The sequence below is a fragment of the Thamnophis elegans genome, chromosome 6 (assembly GCF_009769535.1).
Source record: "Thamnophis elegans isolate rThaEle1 chromosome 6, rThaEle1.pri, whole genome shotgun sequence".
In the NCBI taxonomy this organism is placed as follows: domain Eukaryota; kingdom Metazoa; phylum Chordata; class Lepidosauria; order Squamata; family Colubridae; genus Thamnophis; species Thamnophis elegans.
The window spans coordinates 77685282-77700143 of record NC_045546.1 but is presented as its reverse complement, the minus strand read 5'-3'; the positions used below and the strand labels follow the sequence as shown (position 1 = coordinate 77700143).

Here is a 14862-nt window from a genome sequence, read left to right as displayed (position 1 = left end):
TTTAGGGTTAGGTTTAGGGTTAGGTTACAGCGCGCTTCTGTCGGCGCGCTGTTGTCGGCGCGCTTCAGCACTCATTCGTCGGCGCGGTTTTGTCACCGCGGTTTAGTCAGGCGCGCTTTTGTCGTTCGCGCATTTGTGGTGGAACCGTAGTCCTTGACTTACAATCGTATGCTTAGCAACTATTCAAAGTTATGACCTACTTGAAAAAAAGGGCTTGCGGTCTAAATTTCTTATAATTAGGCATCTCCGCAGTCACATGACCACAGTTCGGGTACTCATCAACACAACCATATTTCTGATCATGTGACTACACGATCAGTAATATGGTTTTACAAAGTTTTGCTGAAAACTGGCACTTATAACTTGTGACATGGTGAACAATGGCTTTACTTAATGACAGCAGTGTTCACTTAACAACTGTAGCAAAAATCATGGTAAAATCAGATCAGTTATGTGACCAATTCATTTTACATCCATTACAACTTTCGATCATATTGGGCAAGCTCCATTACAGTTACCTGTATATATCCCTGTCCGGAGGGCTATCTGTATATATCCCTGCCAATGTGGTCCTGAAATTATCTGGATTTCAACCCTAGCTTTATCTTGGATCAATGTGTGATCTACAGAAGTTTATACAATACTTTTAAGCTGTTTAGTTAGCCCTACATCCCTAACTACAAAAAGGCCATTTCAAGCAACACATTTGATTCTATGTCGGAAAAACTATTTTTTCCAGCTCCATTTCTTTCAATTACTATGATCGATTAAATTTGTTTGCTCTTTAATCAGAGTGCCTTTTCTTCAATTTGCTAGCTTTAAACCAAAGCAAGTTGCAAATTGCTGTTGTATTCTGTATTTAGAGGTTCTTATTTAAAAAAGAAAACCAGAAAGAAAAGACACCAACCACTATAATTATGTAGATCTTAAGAATTCGAAAGCAACAATTCAGTGCCCCAGAATAGTATCAAATACTTAAAAGCCACAAACAACTAACTCATTCTTAAAAGCCTCCAAAAAGGGTGGGTGGAGGCAACCACTACAAATCTGATTTCTACTCTCAAATGTATTCTACTAGTCATTAAGGTTCTTTTAATTTTGTAATTACTGTATCTGTTTAGCCTTCCAAAGATTTCAAGAATGATCTGATGTTCTTTCTTTTATAGGATATGTTTTGCATGATTATGGCCATTTTCGTTGCCTTCTCTCCACTATCTCTAGCTACTTTTAACATGAATCATTCATTAAGCATCTATCAGGCGCTGCTGAAAACTAGTATAATCAGATAATTTTCATAGCACAAGTTGCCTATACATTTTTTTTACCAAACATTCAGCTGTGACCTAAGTTTCTATACTCATGTGAATTGTTTTCTCACCAACAGGTAAGAATCATTCTTATCAACAGAATTCTGAATATTCTTAGACAAATACTTTCATGCTTTATTTATTCTATCTTTCATACTTCCTGCCAACAAATTTAAAATAGTTTATAATGTTTACCATTTGCAATTACAACAGTAGTAGCTCTTACATGATACAAATTACAAAATACCTGACAATGGGTTTCTGTCACACTAGGTAAGTAGTTAAAACAAGAACATACATGTTATTCTCAATGAACGCTTGTGAATAGTCACTATTTAAAAACAGGTCTATCTGAATATTTATTTATCTCTGATCTAACTTATTTACATCCGCATTTCCTAACTATTCTTGGATAACACTTCATGCATCTTATAAAATGAAAGTTATGTGTTCACAAAATCATATGCCATTATGAAAATATCAATACTGAAAGTGTCACTTACTTTACTTTCTATGCTGAAACATAATTACCTCTCTAGAAATGATTTCCTAAAATATCCAGAAACTATCCCTTTCCTTCTATGACTTAAGACATCTCCTAGCTACAGTACCGACCCAACAAAGGACCAGCCAGATGACAGGCTGGCATTATTAATATACATTTGAAGTACTGTATATGTTGTGATGCAAATTACTAGTGAAGTATTTTTGCAATCTAATGAAATAGAATTGACTGTCTATAACATTTGGCATAAAGAGAGCCCTGTATTTTTAATTATACTACCATTCTTACAAACAAAAGCTCCAAATTTAAACTAATTCTGCTTTCTGTTGCAGTATTTTTCTCTCCCCTGCCTTTCCCCAGAGGAAAAGCAAAGGAACTTTTAAAATTACTTTGACATTTATCCTCATCCACTTCCCCTTCACTAGTGAATCTAGAACCCATTTACAGTATATTGGTGTAAAGTTTACCCAATCCTTCATCAATGATTTATACAATACGTCTTATTACTGATTTATACGGTAATATAAAACAAAGAATGTTGAACTAGACACAATTAAGGAATCTCACTTTTCAATGTTTACATAGTTATTAATTGGAGACACAATTCACCTAGATGTTTTTTGATGTGCTAGTTTTTTAAAATTACAACAGAATAACAATCAAAATACTAAATCCTATCTGTAATTTAAAGTGCCATAGTCCAAGATAATTAATTGTACAACCAGATGATAGATAGATCTCTATACCGCAAAAGCAGAAGTAATACACATTCTGGAGATTTGGGAGTTAGTATGTTTTGAAATAATTTCACCCTTTCCTTCGAAGAATGAAACTGCACGTACTACAAATCTACTACCCTATCATGCTTAAATTGTGTCCTTTTTTTTTTTCTCTGAAAAGAAAATTCCTTCCTTCCTTCCTTCCCTCCCTCCCTCCCTCCTTCCTTCCTTCTTTCCACATATAATTTTCTTAAGAAATAATCTGATGCACGGCTATTTCGGAGTAAATTGGTTCGACCGGAAGGAGAATTAACCTCGCAAAGAAAACAAACCACGCAGGTCTGTTCTAGTAAGTTTCCCATAGTGAAAAAAATAAATAAATGCCCATCTTCCATGATCGAGAATGCCTACTAAGTTAGCTCCTCCTTGTTTTCATTCCGCTGCCAGGAAAGGCTACCTGTGGGATCTGCTGCCAAGGACAAACAGCCCTACAAAAATCCACTTCTTCATACAGCTCTGCCAATCAGCCAAAACACAACTTCACAGGTTTCCGCCACACAACCTTATATGTTTTGTTTGGGGTTTTTTTGCATTGGGGGTAAGGGAGAGTTGCCCCAAAGTTGCACGCTTGCTGCAAAGAAACTTAAGCTGGGCTTCCTCCAAGCGGGCACCATGTACAAAAAAATCCACACGTTAAGAGGGAACGGAGCTGAAATTTATTCTACCTACCTACCCACCTACCCTACCTACCCTACCTACCCACCTACCCTACCTACCCAACCTACCCACCCACCCTACCCACCCACCCACCCACCCTACCCACCCACCCACCTACCCTACCAACCCACCTACCCTACCAACCCTACCTACCTACCCACCCACCCTACCCTACCTACCCACCCACCCTACCCTACCCTACCCACCCACCCTACCCTACCCTACCTACCCACCCTACCACCCACCCACCCACCCTACCTACCTACCTACCTACCCTACCGACCTACCTACCCACCCACACCCACACCCACGGACACACACACACACACACACACACACAGACTCCCGGACAGAAGGGACTTAACCTTAGCACACACGCGCGCGCCCCGCCCTTCCCTTTCTTCCCGGGCAACTCACGTGCTCGCCGGTTCTCATCCCAGCCGGAGGGACCCGCCGCCACTCACCTTGGCTCCCGCGCTCCACGCTGCCACTCTCACTTCGTTGCGTTTGCCGGTCGTGGGCACCAGCGCAGCCTTGGCTTTTGCTGTTCTCATTGGCCGGCTGGTCTAAACGCTCCGGCTGCTGGGCACCGGGGGCCTCGTGGCCGCCGCCGCCGCCAGCGGGCGCCTCCACCGGCACTACTGTAAAGTTGGTGGGCATGGCAGCAAATCTTCCCCCCTCCGGAGCGCTAAGTCCGCTTGGGCAGAGCCACAACCCGCCGCCTGCCCCCTCCCGGGTCGTTGTGGCAAGGAAGAGCGGCGAGGGCGGCTCTTTCTTCCCCTTTTCTCCGCCTCTCCTTCCCCGCCCCTAAGAGCGGCTGCCCGGGCAACAAACCTTGTTTTTACCGCCCTCTTTTTTTTTGCTTATCAGCCAGGCCAGTGTTTCTCAACCTTGGCAACTTGAAGATGTCCGGACTTCAACTCCCAGAATTCCCCAGCCAGCGAATGCTGGCTGGGGAATTCTGGGAGTTGAAGTCCGGACATCTTCAAGTTGCCAAGGTTGAGAAACACTGAGCCAGGCAATAGAGGCGCCTCGCACGAAAAGGGGCCGTTTTCTCCAAAATGAAAAGGCGGGAAAGGATCGAAGCGCCTTTTTCCTCTTCGTATTGGTTTACTGGCAACGCCTGTGCCTCTTTTCTTTCAATCTGCTGTGTTGGCCTCTAACAACACTTCTGAGAAACGCAGGCGTCCTCGATATTCCTTTCTGTGTGCCCCTGATTTGGCACACAAGCCTTTGTGGGAAGTTATCATCCAGCCCTCTCCCAGAAAAATGAAATATCCTAGGAAATATTGAAAAGGCAGAATATTTCTCTGGATGTGAAAAGAAACATGTTTTAAAAGACAGAAGAGTTGCCTGTAGCTTTCTGCCCATCCCCAGCTAATGGGCCATTAAGATGGCCAGGCTAGCCCACTTTACATAATAAAGACTTCTCCTCACTGCAGCTGTAGGGGGAAGGGATATTACTCAACTGACCACAAGGCATCTGAGAACTCATCACAGCCTAGAGAGTTGCCCCTGCATGGCACCATGGGAGTCTGACAACCAGTCAGAATACATTTCTTACACAGGGACAGGAAACAGAGAGGTGGGACTAAACAGGTTATAAAAAGCCTAGCAAGCCCCTCCCTCGGCCCTTCTCTTCTTCTCCACCAACATTGAAGCATGTGATCACCTTTTCTGTTCAGGACTCAAGCCATGTGGCCCTGTCCAACAATAAACCATCTTTCCAAGCAGCCTCCATGTCTCCAGTGTCTTTTTCCCCACTTGGAGCTGAACCCAAAAGGACATTTCTTTCAACACCTTAAAGCACTTGGTTTGAGGGAGTTTCAAAGTGTTTGTCCTAAATGTAATGGTTCAACTCTCTAATTTGCAAAGGAGTCAACATTGTGCATCTCCCTCCAAGCAGGGCTCTCCAAAATGTTTAAAAATCTGGCTCCAAATTGTTGGAAGTGTAAAAAAAACACCAGGCACTTTTTATCATACGTGGGGCTCTCCAAAATGTTTAAAAATCTGGCCCCAAATTGTTGGAAGTGTAAAAAAAAACACCAGGCACTTTTTATCATACGTGGGGCTCTCCAAAATGTTTAAAAATCTGGCTCCAAATTGTTGGAAGTGTAAAAAAAAACACCAGGCACTTTTTATCATACGTGGGGCTCTCCAAAATGTTTAAAAATCTGGCTCCAAATTGTTGGAAGTGTAAAAAAAAAACACCAGGCACTTTTTATCATACGTGGGGCTCTCCAAAATGTTTAAAAATCTGGCCCCAAATTGTTGGAAGTGTAAAAAAAACACCAGGCACTTTTTATCATATGTGGGGCTCTCCAAAATGTTTAAAAATCTGGCCACAAATTGTTGGAAGTGTAAAAAAAACACTAGGCACTTTTTATCATATGTGGTGGCCGTGTAATGAGGCAAAAAAATATTGGGAAATGATTCAATCATGGTTAGAACAAATGGTGGGAGACCAAATCTTGTTTAAACCTGGAATTTTCCCCCTAGGTATAATACCGGAGGGGTTTAAGAAAAATACACTTTATTTAATTATTCATGTACTAACTGCGGCGCGCATAACCTATGCACAATATTGGAAAAAAGAAAATACAGCATCAGAACTAGATATAATCAGAAAAGTGTTGGCCTATGCGGAAGCAGATAGGCTCACTCTTGAACTTAAAAATAAAGGGGAATCAGAATATTTTGAAGTCTGGAATAGATTTTATGACCGGTATAAGACAAGGTGACAAGACTGGAATAAACTGTATATATTGTGATTGGACAGAAGGATTGATACTGTATTAAGTAGGCTAATTGTCAATAGTTGTGATTAGCTGTATATATAATGTGAATGTATAGTCACTCCGACTTCGCGGTACTGCATTGTTTTAAATGTAAAAATAATAAAAATATATGGAAAAAAAACCACATTGTGCATCTAGGTTTGTGCCTATCTCCCACAAAATAGTCAGTTGCCCTATAACTACATACAGTACGTGGTTTAGGAGATAACTTGTATTCATTCATACAAAGCTAATGATCATGAATTTAAAAACATCAAGTCACCGGATTTTTGAATGGAGAGCATATAAACCATTTGATCTGGTACTTAATTTTATCTCTTCATGGGGAGGAAATAAACTGGGGTTTTTGTATGTACTATCAGGCAAAAATCCACATAACCATTCCTGGTGCCAGATGAATGAAAAGTGGCTAATTTCTATTTGCTCACACACTGTGCCCTTTAAGCAGGAAGTACACTCAGCATCTCTTGTCGATCACTTTGCACTCAATCAAGCTGCTGTTGTATTTCCCTATAAGCATCACTGGTTCCATGTAAACTCAGAAACCAGGGCAATCATTTTTCAACTCACTTTCACCCCTCCCTCCCATGTAGTTGAGTGCATGAAGGCAGATTGAGCTATCAATGAAAGCCTCTTGTCCATGTTGGTTCCCAGTCATGGATTGTGATGGTTGGTTGGTCACCATCTATCAAACGGTTCCACCACAAAACCGCGCTCGACTAAACCGCGTCCGACTAAACCACGTCGCTGATGTCATCAACAGGGCGACAACAGCGCGGAGACAGAAGCACGCTGTAAACCCTAAACCTAAAATTAACCCCTAAACCTAACCCCCCTAAACCTAATCCTAAACCTAACCCTAAACCTAACCCTTAACCTAACCCTAAACCTAACCCTAAACCTAACCCTTAACCTAACCCTAAACCTAACCCTAACCCTTAACCTAACCCTAACCCTTAACCTAACCCTAAACCTAACCCTAAACCTAACCCTTACCTTAAGTTGAATCGGCTTGCTTTCAAAGCGCTATTTAAAGCGCCCTTCTTTCTCCGCGCTGGCTGTTGTCGCCCTGTTGATGACGTCAGCAACGTAGTTTAATCGGGCGCGGTTTAGCCGAGCGCGGTTTTGACGGGTCACGCTATCAAACCACGAGTAATGTCATTACCACCTTTATGTTGTACTGCAATATTGCACTCCTGCTCATGCTAAAAAGCTATATGAACCTTCACCTACCAGTAATCTGAGCCAATCCTTTAAATTCCCAGGAATGATTTCCATCGTGGCAACACATGTCCCATGCAAATACCCAACGACAAATTTCAGGATATGCCTTAGTCTGACTAAGACATATCTTGAAACTTGCCATTGGATATTTTCATGGGGCATTTGTCACACAATGGAAACATGGAGGAGAGGCTAAATGGTAATGTTGAGCAGATAATAGCCCTTGATATTGTGATCTTTGTGGCATGCTTCAATCCTGTGTCCTGCATGCCACAGCGTGAAGTGCCTTCAAAGGGACAATCTTGCTCAACAACCCCAGCATCAGAGGCAGGGGTGGGTTTCAACCGGTTCGCGGCGGTCCCCGCGAACCGGTTGGTCGGAGAACCCAGAAGTAAGTAACTTCCGGGAACGGCGAAGGGCCCACCCGCCCGCCCATGTTCCTTACCCGGTTTTGACTAGTTCTGCGCTTCCACGTATGCGCAGGATGCATACTGTGCCTGCGCGATCCTCCAGGAGCAGCTGGAGCATTGCACAGACGCTAGTACGCATGCGTGCGCTGCGCACGTGCACGAGGACGAACCGGTTGGAACGGGGTGAGAAACCCACCCCTGATCAGAGGCCTGAGAGTCTTTAGCCTCCAGGTGTCTTGACTTTATGGTAGGAAAGAGATGAATCCCAGTTGAACAAGATATCCCTTTGAAGGCACTTCATGCTGAGGCATGCAGGGCACAGGATTGAAGCATGCCACAAAGAATCACACTGTCAAGTGCTATATCTATTCAACACTGCCATTTCCTTTACAGGGTGTTGTCCCACAGTTGTCATCACTGACAGAGAAATGGGCTGCTCAGCAGCCAGCATAGTTACAATAGTAGGCTCCTTTCCACTTCTGCTTTTATTGTAGACAGAAGAATGCAGGTCATCTTACCACTTCTTACTGGGTTTTCTCCCTGCAGGCAGATTCGGCTACACCACCATCACAGCCTACAGAAACTTAGACATGCATGATAGGAGCCAGTCACCAAGGCTCTGCTCTTACTCATAGGCCCGAGTACGCCACTTGTGCACCTAGTCATATATCAAACATTGCGTTGATCCAGATCTCAGCCACAGGCACAAGCTATCTTCTTGCGGTAGGTTACTGTGGCATGTTATCTCAGGATGAGGGGCAATATCTGTGTTATTATCTGTACATATTTAGGAACTTAATATATCGGCAAAGCGATTTGGGAAGTCAACAAACAACTTGGTAAGATGCCTGTAGTTCATCTACCTCCCATGTCCATCACAGCCGAGAGAGCCGAGGTGGCGCAGTGGTTAGATGCAGCACTGCAGGCTACTTCAGCTGACTGCAGTTCTGCAGTTCGGCTGTTCAAATCTCACCGGCTCAGGGTTGACTCAGCCTTCCATCCTTCCGAGGTGGGTAAAATGAGGACCCGGATTGTTGTTGGGGACAATATGCTGACTCTTAGAGAGGGCTGAAAGCCCTATGAAGCGGTATATAAGTCTAACGGCTATTGCTATCACCGTTGCACAAATAGGTATAGCTTATTGTTACTTATTCATGCCTCCATAGACTGGTGCACATGAATCTTAAAAGCCCCCTTGCTTTCTACTTGGCTTTCCAGATAATTCCTCTATCTATTGTTCTATCTCATAGACACATCTATCTCCACTTACCAAGACCTTCTCAACTACGCTGCCAGGTAGTATTTGGAGGAAGGGAAGTTGCCAAATTCAGATCCAGGATGATTCAAAAAGTTGGTGGACTTCAGAACCCCTTTTTATCACCAAAAGGCCTTGTTTGATTGATTTATAACAAGAGGTAGCTTCAGTTTTCTGTTCAGGACCTGCCTCCATTGTCTGCTTCAGGTGATATTTTTCCTTTAATTCTTATTCATTTGTTTCCTTCTTATTTATCTCTCCAAGTAATCTTTTTGATAATAATCCTGGCTTTTGTCCTCTCTGTTTTTTAGGCTGTGGCAGGTTCAGACTAGTCTCATATTATGATGTGTGGGCAGACAATGACTTCCACGTATCCACAGTAAGTGAACCAAGATGGTTAGAGAGGATATGGAGAGAAACTCCATAGAATAATGAATGAGGTGATAACAGTGTCAGAGATCAATATGAGATCAAATCCAATGCATTGAAAGGAAACTGAAGAGTTAAAACAGAAGCTGACGAAGTAGATTTATATGTACTACTAGGCAATGAAAACCCAGTGACGTGCGGTCAGCTTTAGCCCTGGTGAGGCACTTTTTAGACTTGTGGACTTCAACTCCCAGAATTCCACAGCCAGGCATGCTCAGTTCCGATTTAAAGCGACAGCATTTTCCCCCCTTGCAAAATAAGTTTTCCCATTCTTTTTCTTCTCCCTCCCCCTCCTTCCTCCCTCTCTCCCTCCCTCCCCCCTCTCTCAAACAGACACACGCACACAGAGAACTTCAATCCCTCTCTCATTCACTCACTCTCAAACACAAACACAGAAGTTGGATTGGATATATTTTCCAAAGGCTTGAAAGCAGCTCCTCTGCCATACCCCCCCTTCCCCTGCTGCCTTCCGATCAAACTTTTTGAATTCCTCCCCCCTCCCCACACGGACCTTTTCCAGCTGTTTCAGAGACGATTTCAACTCTGCTTCTCCCTGCCCTGCCCTCCCCTCTTGAAAAGCCAGAGCTCTGTCAGACTGAGCTAGTTGCTCCCAGAGAACTCTAAAAAGCCTCTAAAAATGCCCTCTACAGGAGGCGAGAGAATACGTGCCTCATTTGCATAAGGAATTCTTTGCTTGTTAACCCTTGCTTAACTCTTAAAAGGCGAAAAATTCCTTATGCAAAAGAGGCCCCTAGTTCTCTGGCCTCCTCCTAGATAATACTGAGAGCAGACACCAAGCCACTGAGACTTGAAATCTGGTAGCAACTACCCTGGCTTTAATTATTTTAAGAAAATTATTTAAAATCCTTTCCTTTCTCTGAGGAGACTGGTGAGGCCCCGCCTCCCTTGCCTCTAGTGACGGCACGTCCCTGATGAAAACTTATATGAGTATAGCATGTGAACCAAATGAAATAACCATGATGTAGAATTACCAAAGTACAAATATTACTTAAAAAAAAAATTAGATTATCTTGTCTAATTTTCAGTGACACAATTTCTAACAAAATTAAGAGCTCAGAAATGTTCTGACATACAGAAATATGAGTAGGAGAAGAATAAGCAGCAAAAGCCATTAATAAGCCTGACCTTTAAACATAAGATAGCAGCGTTTTCTAAAACTAGCTTGGCTGGTGAAATCTTTTGAAGTGCTCTATGTGAAGGTGATGATACCAGCAACAGTTCTTTCATTCCTGATTTGCCACTATGGAATCTGGGTACACTATTTTGTGTTTGAAAGATAGCAGCCCTGTTTATATATAGGACATGTGCCTTTGTTTAAAATAGTTAAAATACTGCATAATTCTTAACTTGGAGTTTATAAATATAATAGATTTACTGTCTAAATTATTATAATAAAATAATTTCAGTATAAAAACTTCATAAAGCCGCATAAAATATATTAAAAGCATGAATGGATCTTGTTAATTAAGAGATTAATCGAGAAACAAAACAAACTTTGCTGGATCAAAGAGAAAATTTGTACTGGGAAAATCTATCCAGAGAAACATTGATGTAAATACATCACGAAAAAGACTTTATATTTAGAGAAACATATATAATAATGACTAAATATGCTACTTGGGTGGGGGGAAACGAGGGGCTTTTTTTGCAACACAATATTTAATGGAAACAATATTGAATACATGCCACCATGCAATGTTTTAATTCTCTGCATTATTGGGACATAAGAAATAAGGCACTGTTTTAAAGGACAGAATAGCTGCCTGTAGCTTCCTGCCCATCCCCACTTTGTTAATGGGCCATTAAGAAGGCCAAGCTAGTCCACTTTACATAATAAAGACTTCTCCACTTCAGCTGCAGGAAAACATGATAATATGGGCCCCAACTGACCACATGGCGTCTGAGAACTCAACCAAACCCGGATTCAAAACGCAGCCTAGAGAGTTGCCCCTGCATGGCCCTATGGGAGTCTGACAACCAATCAGAATACATTTCTTACACAGGAACAGGAAACAGAGAGGTGGGACTGAACAGGTTATAAAAAGCCTAACAAGCCCCTCCCTCAGCCCTTCTCTTCTTCTCCACCAACATTGAAGCATGTGATCACCTTTTCTGTTCAGGGCTCAAGCCATGTGTTCCTGTCCAACAATAAACCATCTTTCCAAGCAGCCTCCATGTCTCCAGTGTTTTTTTTCCCCACTTGGAGCCGAACCCAGAAGGACATTTCTTTCATCATTTTAATAATGCCTACTAAAAGCCCCAAACAAATCACAAGCAACCCCTCCCTGATCTTATTCATAAACAGCTTCATAGTTCTCCGTGGAGGAGCACTTCATCCCATTCTGTTAAGTGTACTTTTTACAAAGTAGTTGGAAGGCAAATGAAATAAAGGAACATAAGCAAATCACCTTGTAACTATTTGTCTGACACTTGCCACTATTTACACTTAAATATAACTTCTAAGGCTTTGTAAAGAACTGTGAAAAGTACATTAATCTGTGTAGCAAGCAATTGTATATAGAATGAATCAGTAAGAAATGTTTGCTTTTAATTTGATTTTGACTTATCTCCTAGAATAAATGTCGAGCGTGTTCTGAAATAAATTAGAATGGAATGTATTCATTTTTGAATACAATTCAGACATTTAAAGTTTATATACTGAGCAGAAGAGGAAGGCAAGGGTGAAATACAAAATACAGAACAGTCAGCTTTATTTTCACTTTTACTGTGAAGCCATATTCTAAATAAAGGGAGGATACAGGTTTCTCCAGCTTACGGTACATACCCCTTTTATATTTAAATGAATAATTTAGCTATCATTTCAACTGGCAGAACTATTTAATCTAAAGTTTTGATTACAAGACTACTGCTATTCCTGCTTCTTTCTTTACACAGTCCTTCTTTTTCTCCCAGATGCTCTTAGCAATAGCAGTTAGACTTATATACCGCTTCATAGGGCTTTCAGCCCTCTCTAAGCAGTTTACAAAGTCAGCGTATCGCCCCCACAGTCTGGGTCTGGGTCCTCATAATGAAATGATAATGGATACAGCATAATGATATATACATGTATTGACAATTTAGTAAAAGAAATTTGGATATGAATTGTAAATTGTGACCCACCTCGGAAGGATGGAAGGCTGAGTCAACCTTGAGCCGGTGAGATTAGAACCGCCGAACTGCAGATAACAGTCAGCTGAAGTGGCCTGCAGTACTGCACCCTAACCACTGCGCCACCTCGGCTCTTAGGTTGCTTCTGGACATGAGCCCTCGTATTATGTTTTTGTGTTTTATGTCTTGGTTTATACTTGCAGAATAGATTTAGTCTTTTAGTCTCAGCTTAGAATGGTCCAGGCAATAAGCAATTCAAGGACGATGAGAGGGCCCCATTTCTCTTTATTATGCTTATAAAGACAAACATTTTCGCCACCCTCTACTTCAAGAATTTAAAATACCTTAAGGCACATTTGACTTCCCATTAGTTTCCTGAAGAATACTTTTCCGGGATTTTCTATCCTTTTCACATTTGATTCTTCAATAATTGTTTTCATACTTTCCCTCCATCTAATAATAGCACAACTAAAGAAATCTGCATAGCTATCAGTGGTGGGTTCTGGATCCCAGTGTCATTGGTACGGTGCAACGTCCATCACATGAACGCGCGGAGCGCACACATGCATACTTACCTGTTGTGGCCCAGCAGAAGCCGTTGGAGCTGCCACCAGACTCCGACCGCGAGGGGCCCTATGAGTCAGCCCTGGAGGATGTGGAGGACCCTGGACAGGGTTCCGACTCTGAGCAGGGCACAGAGAGACTGGTTGGCCACCAGGTGGCGCCTGCGCTTTGGACCAGTGGGGAGGAGACAAGGGAGAGTGATCCAGAAGCCAGCAGTGAGTTGTTCCTGGATGCACGCCATCGAAGAGCTACTCGCGTCAGGAGCAATTACGCAATTACAGGAGGTAATTGCGCTCAGCTGATGGTCATTAGGCTCCTCTCCAGACTATAAAAAAGACTGCTTATGACACCCCCTTCTTGCAGAAGTCAACACTTTGACTAAAGAGAACGTAACTATCTTGGCAGGCTGGATTGCTGCCAAGGTTTGTCTGAATTGCTGCCAAGGTTTGTCGGACTTGCTGCCAAGGTCCTTATCTGTTTGTTTTGCTTGGCTTTCAGCCACCGAGATTCTGGTCTTGCTAATTAAAATACATTCTAGTTAAACTTGTCTCGGCTTTTGTTACTGGACGGAGGAGGGGGTCAGAACACTTACCTTATGGGATGCCTCCACGACGCTCCAGCTGCTCGGCGGAGCGTCGCATGGGCACCATACGCTCCATGCACATGCGCAGAAGCCCCGAATAGCTCAAATACAGGTAAGGACGGCAGGTGGGTGGGCCCTCCAGAGCACCATACTGGAACCGTACCGGTCGTAACCCACCACTGATAGCTATATGCTCATTTTTTTGTTGCGTGGCACGACATAACCGTGAACGTCAAAAGCGCGCCGACAACAACGCGCCGGCAACAGCGCGCCGACAGAAGCACGATTTAACTTAAGATAAGGTTTAGGGTTAGGTTTAGGGTTAGGTTTAGGGTTAGGTTTAGGGTAGGTTTAGGGTAGGTTTAACGTTAGGTTTAGGGTTAGGTTTAGGGTTATTTTTAGGGTTATGTTACAGCGCGCTTCTGTCGGTGCGCTGTTGTCGTCGCGCTGTTGTCGCGCGGTTTTGACGGTGCGGTTTTGTCACCGCGCTTTAGTCACACGCGCTTTAGTCTACCGTGGTTTTGTGGTGGAACCTTTTTGTTGTTAATTTTAACTAGGAATACCTAATTTATACTGCAAAAATTGGGATGACCACTAGATGGTAGTATGTTACAGTTTTCTGGACATATGCCCATGCTGCTATCTTGTGGTCATTTGGATTCTTGCAGCACAGATATAGTAGCTCTATTCTAAGAACAAATTTATTCTTATTCTGCATTCTGCAGACTAAAGGCAAAATGATGCTATCCTCCAGCAGTACATATCCTTATAATTTATTTCTAACTGGTGCTTTTATGTTATTGTAATTCCCTTTTAGTGTACTTAAACATTACTATAGTAGTTATGTTGGGTTTTTAGGTTTCATCAAGCTTATATTAAGTCATGGTTACTATGTAATTTCTTCTATAATTAAATACTGCTGGTCTTACAATTTACAGTCTAACCTTTAATCACTACGCTAAAAGTCTTTGGATTATAATGATCAGCTTTCAGCTACATAACCCTATGTATGTTTCTTCTGAAATACATCCCAAGGAGTTGAATTGGACTTAACTCCTTGGTACGTGTATACAATTACAATCAACTCCTTAATTTTTCTCAAAGCCAGAATGGGAGTTAGAGTACAAGTATGGGAGAGCAGAATGTGCAAAAACATGATTAAATTGCACTGTATCTGGAACGTTATTAGAGAATGAATATTAGCTGCTAAAGAACAACAGTA

General features: G+C 42.4%; 1 protein-coding gene across 2 annotated transcripts in view; it reads right to left on the bottom strand.

Annotated features, from left to right (window-relative positions):
* SLC12A7 (solute carrier family 12 member 7) overlaps nucleotides 1-4025 on the bottom strand; it is a 122629-nt gene extending 118604 nt beyond the window's left edge. For both annotated transcript variants that reach the window (XM_032219905.1, XM_032219906.1), the window contains exon 1: nucleotides 3713-4025. In XM_032219905.1, coding sequence (XP_032075796.1) covers nucleotides 3713-3908 — 196 coding nt within the window. In that variant the 5' untranslated portion in view covers nucleotides 3909-4025. The remainder of the gene's footprint in view (nucleotides 1-3712) is intronic.
* Between the last annotated feature and the right edge of the window lie 10837 nt (nucleotides 4026-14862).